Source organism: Pristiophorus japonicus, chromosome 3 (genome assembly GCF_044704955.1).
Source record: "Pristiophorus japonicus isolate sPriJap1 chromosome 3, sPriJap1.hap1, whole genome shotgun sequence".
Lineage (NCBI taxonomy): Eukaryota > Metazoa > Chordata > Chondrichthyes > Pristiophoridae > Pristiophorus > Pristiophorus japonicus.
The window spans coordinates 285,967,611-285,982,031 of NC_091979.1; the positions used below are offsets into that span (position 1 = coordinate 285,967,611).

The 14,421-nt window shown below is 46.5% G+C and overlaps 1 protein-coding gene across 11 annotated transcripts in view; it reads left to right on the top strand.

Annotated features, from left to right (window-relative positions):
* The window catches only part of jakmip3 (Janus kinase and microtubule interacting protein 3), a 599,024-nt gene that overhangs the window by 394,935 nt on the left and 189,668 nt on the right, over positions 1-14,421 (top strand). For all 11 annotated transcript variants that reach the window (XM_070876792.1, XM_070876782.1, XM_070876783.1 and 8 more), the window contains one exon: positions 9,560-9,763. In XM_070876792.1, the coding sequence (XP_070732893.1) occupies positions 9,560-9,763 (204 nt within the window). The remainder of the gene's footprint in view (positions 1-9,559; positions 9,764-14,421) is intronic.

The following is a 14,421-nucleotide window of genomic DNA, read 5'->3' on the forward strand; positions in this document are numbered from 1 at the left end:
GAGCTGGAAGGGGACGAGAACGCTGCCAAACGAAGGGCGATCCTCCTCACCATCTGCGGGGCAACAACCTATGACCTCATGAAGAATCTTCTTGCTACGGTGAAACCAACAACCAAATCATATAAAGAACTTTGTACGCTGGTCTGGGAGCACCTAAATCTGAAGGAGAGCGTTCTGATGGCAAGGTATCGATTTTATACATGTCAACAGCCTGAAGGCCAGGAAGTGGCGAGCTACGTCGCCGAACTAAGGCGCCTTGCAGGACATTGCGAATTCGATGGATTCCTGGAGCAAATGCTAAGAGACTTTTTTGTGCTTGGCATTGGCCATTAGGTTCTCCTTCGCAAACTATTGACTGTTGAAACACCAAACCTGAGCAAAGCCATAACGATAACGATTTATGTCCAACAGCGATAACACCAAACAAATTTTGCAGCATAAAGAGGTTTCGGCAAGTACTGTACACAAAGTAACGTTGTTTTCAGGCAGGAATGGATATGGCAGAATGTACAAGCCTGCAGCTGCACGACCTCAGATGACTCAGAGTCCACCATCAAGAGTGAATGCGAGGCAATTGACACCTTGTTGGCGCTGCGGAGGTGATCATCGAGCCCATCAATGCCACTTCAAACACTATGCATGCAAAGGCTGTGGAACAATGGGACACCGTCAGTGAATGTGCAGACGAGCTGCAAACCCTGCAAACCACCACGTTACAGAGGAAGATCGATCTATGGCGGATCAAACTGAACTAGAGACTCAAATCGAGGAGGCAGAAGTGTACGGGGTACACACCTTCACCACGAAATGTCCACCGATCATGTTAAAAGTCGAACTGGATGGAATTCCAGTATCCATGGAACTGGACACGGGTGCGAGTCAGTCTATCATGAGCAAAAAGGCCTTCGACAGGCTGTGGTGCAATAAGGCACACAGGCCCAAGCTTAGCCCCACTCATACCAAGCTGAGAACTTACACTAAAGAGCTGATCCCTGTAATTGGCAGTGCAGCAGTAAAAGTCTCCTATGGTGGAGCAGTGCACGAACTCCCACTATGGATTGTACCAGGAGATGGCCCCACACCGTTCGGCAGAAGCTGGCTGAGGAAAATCTGCTGGAACTGGGACGACATTCGAGCGCTCTCGTCCATCGACGATGCCTCATGTGCCCAGGTTCTGAGCAAGTTTCCATCATTCTTTGAGCCAGGCATCAGAAGTTTCTCGGGGGCGAAGGTGCAGATCTACTTGGTTCCCGGTACACAACCCATCCACCACAAGGCACGGGCGGTGCTATATATGATGCAAGAGAAACTGGAGATCGAGCTGGATAGGCTGCAGCGAGAAGGCATCATCGCGCCGGTGGAGTTCAACGAGTGGGCCAGTCTGATTGTTCCGGTCCTGAAGGGCGATGGCACGGTCAGGATTTGTGGCTACTATAAAGTAATGATTAACCGTTTTTCGCTGCAGGACCAGTACCCGCTACCCAAGGCACATGACCTATTTGCGACCCTGGCAGGAGGAAAGATATTCACCATCTTTCTGACTTCGGCCTACATGAAGCAAGAGCTGGCGGAATCTTCGAAAGACCTCACCTGCATCAACATGCACAAAGGTCTGTTCATCTAAATAGATGCCCAATTGGGATTCGATCGGCCGTGACTATTTTTCAAAGGAACATGGAGAGCCTGCTAAAGTCGGTTCCGCACACCCTGGTTTTCCAGGACGACATATTGATCACAGGTCGGAACACCATCGAACACTTGCAGAACCTGGAAGAGGTTCTAAGTCGGCTAGATCGTGTGGGACTCAGGTTGAAACGCTCGAAGTGTGTTTTCCTGGCACCAGAGGTCGAGTTCTTAGGGAGAAGAATCACTGCAGACAGCATCAGACCCACCGACGCCAAATAGGAGGCCATCAAAAACACGCTGAGACCACAGAACGTGATGGAGCTGCGGTCGTTCCTGGGATTCCTCAATTAATTTGGTGATTTCCTACCCGGGTTAAGCACCTTGCTAGAACCTCTACACATGTTGCTGCGCAAGGGAGATGACTGGGTATGGGGGAAATCACAAGACGCTGCTTTTGAGAAAGCCAGAAATCTGTTATGTTCCAACAAACTGCTTGTTCTGTATGACCCACGTAAACGTTTAGTGCTAGCTTGTGATGCGTCTTCGTACGGGGTCGGGTGTGTGTTACAACAAGCAAATGAATCGGGAACATTGCAACCGGTCGCCTATGCGTCCAGGAGTTTGTCCAAGGCCGAAAGGACCTACAGCATGATTGAAAAATAAGCTCTGGCATGCGTTTACGGGGTAAAAAAAAATGCACTAATATCTGTTTGGTCTTAAGTTTGAGTTAGAAACTGACCACAAGCCGCTCATATCACTATTCTCAGAAAGCAAAGATATTAATACCAAAGCCTCTGCTCGCATCCAAAGATGGGCGCTCACGCTGTATGCATATAATCTGCAATAGACCAGGCACAGAGAACTGCGCCTGATGCTCTCAGTCGGCTACCACTGCCCACCACCGGGGTGGAAATGGCACAGCCTGCAGACTTGCTCTTAGTGATGGATGCATTTGAAAACGAAAAGTCACCCATCACGGCCCGCCAGATCAGGATCTGGACCAGCCAGGATCCTTTACTGTCCCTTGTAAAAAACTGTGTCCTCCATGGGAGCTGGTCCAGCATCCCAGCGGAGATGCATGAAGAGATCAAGCCGTTCCAGTGGCGCAAAGATGAAATGTCCATACAGGCGGACTGTTTTGTGGGGTAATCGCGTGGTTTTGCCTAAGAAAGGCAGGGAAACGTTCATAAGCGACCTACACAGTACCCACCCAGGCATAGTAATGATGAAAGCTATAGCCGGATCACATGTGTGGTGGCCCGGCATTGACTCAGATTTGGAATCTTGCGTGCGCCAATGCAACACTTGCTCTCAACTGAGCAATGCACCCAGGGAGGCACCGCTAAGTTTGTGGTCAAGGCCCTCCAAACCGTGGTCGAGGATCCACATTGACTTTGCGGGCCCGTTTCTAGGCAAAATGTTTTTGGTTGTTGTGGATGCTTATTCAAAATGGATTGAGTGTGTAATAATGTCTGTAAGCACGTCCACTGCCACCATCGAAAGCCTACGAGCCATGTTTGCCACACACGGCCTGCCTGATGTACTTGTCAGCGACAATCGGCCGTGCTTCACCAGTGCTGAATTCAAAGAATTCATGACCCGCAATTGGATCAAGCACGTCACATCTGCCCCGTTCAAGCCCGCATCCAACGGCCAGGCAGAATAGGCAGTCCAAATCATCAAGCAAAGCTTGAAACATGTGTTGGAAGGCTCCCTGCAGACCTGCCTGTCCCGAGTCCTGCTCAGCTACCGCACCAGACCCCACTCGCTCACCGGGGTTCCCCCGGCCGAGCTGCTCATGAAAAGGGCGCTCAAAACAAGGCTCTCTCTCGTCCACCCTGATCTCCATGATCACGTCGAGGACAGGCGGCATTAACAAAGCATGTACCATGATCGCGCAAATTTGTCACGCGATATTGAAGTCAATGACCCTGTATTTGTACTCAACTATGGACATGGTCCCAAATGGCTTGCTGGCACTGTCATAGCCAAAGAAGGGAGTAGGATGTTTCAGGTCAAACTCGCAAATGGATTAACTTGCAGAAAGCATTTGCACCAAACCAATCTGCGATTCACAGACAGCCACGAGCAACCCGAAGAGGACACCACCAACTTCGACCCTCCGACACACACACAAGTGGCAACCGACACCACGGTTGACCACGAAGCTGAACTCACCATCCCCAGCAGCCCAGCAAGGCCAGCTGCACAGCAGCCCAGCAAAGAACCAACCAACTCACCTGCTCTTGTGTTTGTACCGAGACGATCGACTAGGGAGCGAAAGGTCCCAGATCATCTCACCCTGTAAATAAGTGCATATTAACTTTGGGAGGGAGTGATGTTATGTATGCAACCCTATGTAACCAGTATTATACCGCCACCAGAGGTCGTACCTGTTGGAGTCCCAAGGGATCCCAGCATCCCTTGGGAGCACTGTATATAAGCAGGTCTCTCATGCTGTATCAGCTCTCTGGAGTTAGAATAGCGGAACTAAGGTCACACTTACGTCTACAGTACTCAGTTACATTACTTTATTATGAATGTAACAGAGGGAGGAGCTGATAATGACAATTTTGAAAAGGAAAGAGATATTGCCTGTGCAAAGAGTGCCAATAATTCATGTTGGCAAGCTCTCTGGCACTGGAGTCTTCTTTACGAGCTTCCCATCGCTCTCATGGGCTGGAGCTTCTCTTTCTAGCCTCTGACATTTTTTCCAAGCTGGAGTTGCTCCTTTCAGATTCCGACCTCTCTCACAGGCTGGGATTTCTCGTTAAAGTTTCCCATTTCACTAACAGAAGAGCATCTTTCCTTTCAGCTCCCAGATAACATCGAGAGCGCAGCTATATTGGATTTACGATATTAGTACCTTGAAGTGTGTAGTATTATTATTTCTTAATACTTTATGACGTGTTGAGCTCATGGAAGTGGTAACATTTGTAATTTTCATGACAGCTATAAACTTGAATGATCCTGACAGTTGTAACAGAGAAGCAACAAGACGTTATTAAGTTCTTTTTTAGGACAAAATTTCAGGGAACGTAGCAAAATGAATTGAATTATCCAATGTCACATTGACTATATTTTATAAAACACAATAATACTATGCCAGACTTGTAATATAGAGCTTCACCTAGTGGACTACTGCTCCACATAGTGGACTACTGTGATAATGCAACAGCTGCTGTAAATACAATAAAAGCATCATATGACTAGGTCTCCTGACAAATTTTCAGTAGAGCCATCTTGTAGTCTGTGTGTTTATGATGTCGTAAAGAAGATATCACATTGGCGAATGAGGATAGGATTTCTGGATTCCCTAGCTGAAATTTGTGTTGGTGGATGATTCCTGCCAAACAGACTTAGGGCCCGAAATTGATGATGGCCAAGGCCCGCCCAAGTGCCGCCCAAAGTACCGCCGATGGCTGCCGGGAGACTGGGCGGTACTTTGCCAGGAAGATTCCTCTAAAAGAGGTGGCGGTACTGATCGGTGGCAAAATAATGGCTTACGCGATCAATCTGGGCAGCAGCGGGCGGGAGCTCTCAATCCCGGTGGCATAGAAACATAGAAACATAGAAAATAGCTGCAGGAGTAGGCCATTCGGCCCTTCGAGCCTGTACCACCATTCAATAAGATCATGGCTGATCATTCCTTCAGTACCCCTTTCCTGCTTTCTCTCCATACCCCTTGATACCCTTAGCCATAAGGGCCATATTTAATTCCCTCTTGAATATATCCAGTGAACTGGCATCAACAACTCTCTGCGGCAGGGAATTCCACAGGTTAACAACTCTCTGAGTGAAGAAGTTTCTCCTCATCTCAGTCCTAAATGGCCTACCCCTTATCCTAAGACTGTGTCCCCTCGTTCTGGACTTCCCCAACATCGGGGACATTCGTCCCGCATCTATCCTGTCCAGTCCCATCAGAATCTTATGTGTTTCTATGAGATCCCCTCTCATCCTTTTAAACTCCAGTGGCTCTTGCCACCCAAGTGCTGCCGAGGATGGAGTCGGGCCCAGGGAGGTTGGAAGAACTGAAAATAAAAAGCATTACAAAGAAAATACAACAGAACACCTTCACGGGACCCCATCCAGGTAAGTCGCTATGAAAATAAAATTTTAAATATGTTCATTTACCTTTTTTTCCCATTCATACATATCGTCGGGGTTAGACCTGACTCCACGCAGTGATCCTTCCCCCTGCTGGTGCTGACACCCGCCAACTCCCGCCCGCACCAATCTGACATCTCGGCGGGCGGGAGGCCACTTGCGCCACTTTGCCGCCAGAGGACATCAGCGGGCAGTTCTCAGTGGTATTCCCCTCCCGCCCGCTTCAGCCCAAGAGGAAACTGGGAGAGAGGAAACCGGAGGCAAAATTCGGCCGCAGTCGGCGGCAGCAGGTGGCAGTGGGCTGTAAGGCCACCAATATTGAGCCCTTGGAGAGGTTCTTTGTTTTGCAGAACAGCTAAAAATCCATGGTAAATTTAAAGCACACTGTTGACATTGCCAGGGTCTAGATGGCTGCGCCTATGGGAATAATAGGACGCTTGGGTGAGTTCCATTACGACCGAGAGACTTTCGGAGCATATGTGGAGCGACTAAAAATGTATTTCATTGTAAACAGTATCGTCAAAGTCCCTGATGATGAAAACCTTAACAAGGTGGTGTTAGAAAAAAACGGGCTATTTTCCTGATTGAAGCAGGCCCCGAGGTGTATGAAACCCTGAAAAATGTGCTTGTTCCCATCAAGCCGAAGGACATGCCACTGATGGAGATTCTACAACACTACAGTCCTGAGCCCCTGGAAATTGGTAAAGTTATCGTTTTGGAATACGAGATTAGTTGAGTGATGAAAGTATCAGTGAGTACATTGTAGCTTTAAAAAAGCAATCCATTTACTGTCATTTCGGAAACTTTCAAGACCGAGCATTGTGTGACCGCTTTGTTTGTGGGATGAGAAATGAAGCAATCAGAAGAAAGTTGTTGACAACCCCTAACTTGAATTTTGATCCAGCTTGTCAGACAGCTATGTCGATGGATATTGCCCACCGATACGCGCGAGAATTTCGCACCATTTCCAGTCGTCAGCCGACCAAGGTGAATCGCCTGCAGGTTAGAAGTAAAAGGCGTTTGGGCTCCAAGGCCTCAGCAACTGGCTAAGGTAACAATGCATTGAAGTCGTGTTATTGGTACCTGGGACAACACATTGCTCAAAGCTGTCCATATGTGAAGGCAGAGTGTTTCTTTTGCAATCTTGCAAAGGCATGCCAACTGAACAGTAAAGCATCTTACAATGCTATAAGTAGAAATCGCCAGAGATTGCATAGCACTGAAGAGAAGCAACAGGACGAGGAGGTTCTGGAGATACACGTCATCAGCAGCACGAAGGTACCTAACAGTGATTTGCAAAGTATCATCATCCAAGTAGACGTTGCAGGAACTAGGATACCCATTGAAATCGACACTGGTGCATCTGTGAGCATAGTACCGGAATCTCTATATCTCGACAAGTTGAGTGATTTTCCGATGGAGAAATCGAAGATAGACCTGCAAGGCTATTCAGGAGAGCAAATCCCTGTGGTAGGACATATCACTGTCAGCAAAGTTTGCAGACAGGTTTCTGCTACATTCACTGGAACCGAGTCCTCAGCAGAGTCCAGTTGACACGAGGTGCCGTGCTGCTGTTGTACAGAGTTCTCCGGTAAAATAAAACAAAACCAAACACAACACTGAAGCACTACAGTTAAAAAAGGAATAAAGTGTATCCAGTGATAGAATAGTGATGCTTCGGTTTGCATTAAATACAAGGATCAGTTTCAGAGCTTGCCTCTTTTAGTAGTGTCAGGAGACAAGCCTGCCTTAATAGGTAGAAATTGATTGCGATCACTGAAGCTGGATTGGAATGAGATTTTTTGTGTTGAAACGAGATTTGCATCGAAGGATGATGTCACTAAAAAGTATCCAAAGGTGTTCCATGAAACAGGCAGTCCGATCCAAGGCTTCAAGGCGAGTGTCATGGTACAGAAGGATGCTAGATCAGTTTATTGCAAGCCATATCCTGTACCATATGCACTCAAGGAGAAAGTTGAGCAAGAACTCAAAAGACTAGAAATTGAGAACATTATCTCTAAGATAGATTTAAGTAATTGGGCTACACCCATTGTGTTGTACCTAAGTCAGATGATAAGGTAAGGTTGTATGGTGATTATAAGGTAACGGTGAACCAGGTTCTAGAGGGTAATCTACCCAATACATTGCCAAATGTAGAAGATTTGTTCACAATGCTGACAGGTGGCCAGATCTTCTCAAAGTTAGATCTGACAAATGCCGATTTACAACTTGAACTAGAGTAGGAGTCCAAGTCATGCTGGATTATAAATACTCATTTTGGCCTATATCAATTTAATAGGCTACAATTTGGAGTGTCTTCCGCCCCCACCATATTCCAAGGGGTGATGAACCAGATTTTGCAAGGCCTTGAATGGGTAGTACGTTATTTAGATGACTTGAACGGGTAGTATGTTATTTAGATGACATACTCATTTCAGTACCAAAGAGGTGAATTCATAATAATGTGTTGAATGAAGTGCTCAATAGCTAGAGAAGCACAGAGTACAAGCAACTGCTCACAATAGTGAGTAATTTTAAAGCTCAGTGGAGTACAGAGTGGACAAAGATGGTTTACATCCAAACAAGGGAAAGCTGGATGCAATTAGAAATGCACCACTCCCAAGAATGTCACTGAACTTCAATCATTTTTGGGTCTTTTGAACTATTATGGGAAGTTCCTACCAAATTCGGCAACAGTGTTACTTCCATTGAATGAGCTGTTGAAAAAACAGGTCCATTGGAAGTGGTCAGAAGAATGTGACACAGCATTCAAAGGGTGTAAAAGCCAGTTGGTAGAGAGTACCATGTTAGATCACTATGATATATCTAAGGAGATCAAGCTAGCAGGTAATGCCTCTCTGTTTGGAGTTGGGGCAGTGATCTCTCATGTACTACATAGCGGGGAGGAGAGACCAATTGCTTTTGCTGTACACACTCTCAGTGCCAGTGAGCGTAATTATACGTAGATCGAAAGGAAAGTTTTGGCATTAATTTTTGGGGTCAAGAAATTCCACAAATACTTGAATGGTTGTAAGTTTACCATCGTTACAGATCATAAGCCCCTGACAGCAATCCTCCATCCAAAGTCCCCAGTTCCAACATTAGCTGCAGCCCGAATGCAGAGGTGGGCTTTGATTTTGTCAGCATATACATATGATATTGAATACAGATGATCAGCTGATGACAGTAATGCTGATGCTATATCTAGATTGCCTTCCCCATCACCCCCAAGTTACACTGATAGTGAAGAAGTGTTCGATTTTTCATATATTGATGAATTGCCAGTCACAGCTGAAGAGATTGGTAGAGCATCCAAACGTGACCCAATTATGTCAAAGGTGTATGATTATATTGCAAATGGCTGGCCAAACCAAGTATTGCACCACCTAGTGGACTACCATAGTAATGCAACAGCTACTGTAAATACAATAAAAGCATCATGTGACTAGATCACCTGACAAGTTTTCGGTAGAGCCATCTTGTAGTCTGTGTGTTTATGATGTCGTAAAGAAGATATCACAAGACCTATTTTAAAATATTTAGAATACATGAAGCAATGTACAGTACATTCTACAATGTTATTTTGATTAGATTTATTAAAGCTGCAGAACTTGCTTTTAACTGTACAGATCCAAACTAATTAATAAAGTAAACTCTTTAAAGGTATTGAAACATCCATTCACTGCAATTGTTGGTATTTAACCATATTTCAATCTCAAAAACAGATCTCCCTTCATGTTCCGGAGCTAGGTGCAGATACAAGCAACAGCTTTGTAACTGTGGTACTGTACATTCATGGGCAATGTTAATGTTCTTTTTATAACAGCGGATTCTGGAGTTGGAAGCCATGTTGTATGATGCTCTGCAGCAAGAAGCAGGTGCAAAGATGACTGAGCTTTTGTCTGAAGAGGAACAGGAGAAGCTGAAACGAGCAGTGGAGCAATGGAAACGGCAGGTCATGAGTGAGCTCCGAGAACGTGATGCCCAAATACTGAGGGAGAGAATGGAACTTGTTCATCACGCGCAACAGGTAAGATAATATTAATTGGCTGTTCACCATCCGAAGAAAGACACCTCATCCAGAATGATTTTTTTTAAATATCTATGTGCCGTGACTTTGGAGCTGTAGAATATTGATCACATAACCTGCCGCAACCCCTGAAAAGACAAAAAACGTCTAAGGTAGTCATCCTGAGCAACTGAGATTGAAATCATGGTTGCCCTAGAACTGTAATCAAGGACGATAATTTTCATATTGCCTTCAGAGAAAGCCACAGAAAAATTCTATGAATTGTAATAGCAGGGAAATGCTACTCATTTAGGGCTCAATTTTCCCCAGTGATTTGCGACGTTTTTTTGGAGTAGGCTGCTTTTTTTGGCGTATTGAGTTAAATTTTGGAGGAATTTGTTTTTTTAAACTTTCCCCCTGCGATCTACGCTGGTGTAACGGACATAGTTACGATTTTTCTAGGCTAGTTTCATGTCTGCGCCGGTTTTTTCAATTGTTCGCAGTTTGGCCAACATTTTTCGCCATTACGTTGGCATATCAGGCCACTCCCAAAAAACCTTCTGGTGAGTTAAGAAACCAGCGGACATTCACAAATCTGCGCTGAAAAGACGCCATTGTTTTTAAATCAAAGATTTTGGAGGGAGTCAAGAACACTGTCAAAATCAATAATAAAGTTCAACTTTTTTTTTACCTGTCAGCGTAGAAGTGTAAATGTGTTGGATTTCACAAGTTTTCTCATTTTTTAACTCACTCACACGCCACCACCGAATATCTTGAAGAAGGCCTGGAAGGTTGTAGGTTTGGCCGACAGAATCGACCTCGCATCTGGATACAGCAGCTTGGGGTTCGGCTACAAAACAAGCCATGGTGGGAGGGGGGGGAGGCTGGAGAGAGGAGAGGAGGGAGAGACAGTCGATCTTACTGCTTGTGGCCCGGGGAGGGAGAGAGATAGCCGATATTGCGGCTTGTAGCCCGGGGAGGGAGAGGGAGAGAGGGAGCCGATCTTATGGCTTGTAGCCCGGGGAGGGGGAGGGACAGAGAGGTCACAAAACTCAAGGGGGGGGAAGGAGAGAGGAGAGGTCACAGTACCTTTGTGTGTGGTCCATCCATACAGACCTTGGGGAGAGAGAGAACTGCAAACCTGTGCTGCCTACTTTCCTGCTGTTTTGAGCTTCTTTGAAAGTTTAACTTTAAGTATGGGGGCAATACTGACAATGCCATAATTTGTGCAAGTCTTCTGCATCATGGTGCTACTTAGGAGACAATTGATTGGAGCTCATCGCATCAGAAACATCAGAGCCCGTAGGATGCTGAGCAGGAGACCTTACCCACTCGGGTATATCAAGACAGGCATTCGTACCTGCACCTGAGTGCTGCAGATTGTGTCAGAAGGCCGCGTTTCCACAAATAAATTGTCCGTGAGATCTGTGAGTTGGTGGGACCAGACCTGCTTTGTCAGTTGAAGTGAAGTTCACAGCTGCACTTTCATTCTATGCCTCTGGATCGTTTCAAGCTACAACTGGGGATGTGTGCACCATCTCTCAGCATGCAACACATGTCTCTATTCGCCAGGTCACGGCTGCACTGTATGAGTGGAGGAATGACTTCATCAAGTTCCCCATGACCGCCTAAGCAATCCATGACAGGGCTGTGGGCTTCTCAAAGATTGCTGGCTTCCCAAAGGTACAGGGCTGCATTGATTGTACCCACATCGCCTTGCGAGCACCTTTGCAGGATTCCGAGATGTACAGGAATAGAAAAGGCTTTCACTCCATTAATCTGCAGCTCGTGTGTGACGACATGCATCATATACAGCCAGTGAAGAAGGCAAATGGCATGTTGGCCTTCATAGCTAGAGGATTTGAGTATAGGAGCAGAGAGGTCTTGCTGCAGCTGTACAGGGCCTTGGTGAGGCCTCACCTGGAATATTGTGTTCAGTTTTGGTCTCCTAATCTGAGGAAGGACGTTCTTGCTATTGAGGGAGTGCAGCGAAGGTTCACCAAACTGATGCCTGAAAGTTTAACTTTAAGTATGGGGGCAATACTGACAATGCCATAATTTGTGCAAGCCTTCTGCATCATGGTGCTACATAGGAGACAATTGATTAGAGGACTGACATATGAGGAGAGACTGGATTGACTGGGCCTGTATTCAATGGAGTTTAGAAGAATGAGAGGGGATCTCATAGAAACATATAAAATTCTGACGGGACTGGACAGGTTAGATGCAGGAAGAATGTTCCCGAAGTTGGGGGAGTTCAGACCCAGGGGTCACAGTCTAAGGATAAGGGGTAAGTCATTTAGGACCGAGATGAGGAGAAACTTCTTCACTCAGAAAGTTGTTAACCTGTGGAATTCTCTTCCGCAGAGAGTTGTTGATGCCAATTCATAAGATATATTCAAGAGGGAGTTGGATATGGCCTTTACGGCTAAAGGGATCAAAGAGTATGGAGAGAAGGCAAGAAAGAGGTACTGAGGTGAATGATCAGCCATGATCTTATTGAATGGTGGTGCAGGCTCAAAGGGCCGAATGGCCTACTCCTGCATCTATTTTCTATGTTTCTATATCATGTCAGTCGATGCAAGATACCCTGGCAGCACCCATGATGCGTTCATCCTATGCGGCAGCGTTATATCTGACATGCAGCCAGAAGGGCAGAGCTGGCTACTGGGAGACAAAAGGTACAGCCTCGCCACCTGGCTCATGACTCCCCTACGCGTAACCCGGACAGAAGCTGACCGGCAATATAACATGTCACATATTGAGAGAACTATTGGCATATTGAAGCAGTGTTTCCGATGCCTGGACCATTCTGGAGGCTTTTTGCTGTACTCCCCTGAGACTGTCGGTCAGTTCATTGTTGTGTGCTGCATGCTGCATAACTTAACCATCATGAGGCAGCAGCATCTGGTAGTGTAAGACCCACCTGCGGTGGGAGTGGCTGATGATAATGATGTAGAAGATGCAGGTGACGAGCAGGAGCAGGTGGATGATAACAAAGAAGAGGAAGCCATGCAAGTGCCTGAGGCCGGAGCACGATGGCAGAGGAGGGCGGGCCATCGAGCTCCTTTAACCATTGCTCGAACCTTGCGCCAGCAGCTCATCTGTGAATGCTTTACTGATGCCCGAGGGCTCAGCAACAATTATTCACATGGACATGTTTACTGTTTGGAGCTATTCCGTAATGTTGTGTTGTGTTAATGGAACATGATTCAGTTTTAATGTCAAATATATTTTATTCAAAAGTTTACAATGTACTTAACTTAACATTAATAAAATTATTTTTGTATCAAACTTTACTTTAATATCACTCTTTAAGATCACTTAAAAATGTTATGATCACTTATAAACTTACTTACAAAAAACTTTTAATTTGAGAACAATTACAACAGTAACAATAATAATAACAACAGCAGCAAAGAAAGGCTGCACCCATCTCTCATCCCCCTTAGTCTAAGACTGCCCGCTGCGTTTGGTCTTGAACTCTCCACCACCCCTGCCCGCATGCAGTTACACAGTGTTTTTGGGCTTGGTACCAAGCTTATTCCTTCTAACATCTCGGGTACTGCGCACCTCTTGAAGGTGGAGGGGCATCAATGTCAGGCCGCAAGTTAGAGGGTCCGGCTTGGGGCTTTTCAGAGGCTGGTGTGGGGATTGCAGTGGGAGTGGCAGTTGATTCTGTCAATGTGTACGGAGTCTGGGCGTGTTCCCTTATTGCAGCAGCTAACTCACACACGTCGTTCCTCATGCAACCTGACAGTGTCTCAGCGGACTGCAACAATCCCTCCCTAATGGCCAGTACTATCTCTGACATTCTCTCACTCAATGCCAGTGCCATGGTTTGCACTTCCTCTGACATTCCCTCCCTCATGGCCAGTGACGTGGTTTGCACTACCTCTGACATTCCCTCCCTCATGGCCACTATTCCCTCACTGATGGTCCCGGCGAGTGTTGTTACTTCTCCTGACAGTCCCGCTACCTCATCACTCACCCCACTGATGGTGTCCAGGAGTGATCGGGTAAGGTCAATGCTCTCCGCACTCAATGACATCATGTGAACCATATCTGTTACATCCTGAATCTCAGGAGAGCATTGTCGAGCTCTCCTGCCCCTCCTCCCCATGGGTGTGGCTCACACCACACCACTGGAACCCGCAGTCTGGGACGGTGGGGCCCTGGATGTACCTCGCTGCACCCTTCTACTGGGACCAGCAAACTCGGAAGGTGTGAAACCATGAAATATCCCACCAACACTCAAACCACTAGTCATAGAAGGGGCTGGCACCTCCATGAGTGGCACATCCTCCATATTCAGTACAACAGTGGGGGCTTTATCCATTCCCTCCCACTCCCCCTCCCCCTCATGTTCTTGGTCTGGAGGGTTGGATTGTAAGATGTTCTCCTCTTCAGGCTCATCCTCATCTGAATCTTCTTCTGCATCATCAGGGTTGGCCTCCAGTTCTGCAAAATATAACAGAACAGACAAATGGTTCGCAGCAGAGGAGGGGGCAGGATGGGTGGCATGAGTAGGCTCACGCATTGCAGGTCAGGCAGCGGGTTGATTTGAAGGACCACGATGAATTTGCAGGACTTGCCCTCTCCCTCGAGTGTGGGCCCAGCTTGTGCTGTACTGATTGTTTTTCTCCAGGCAGGACCCATCAAAGCAGTGACCCACTCTT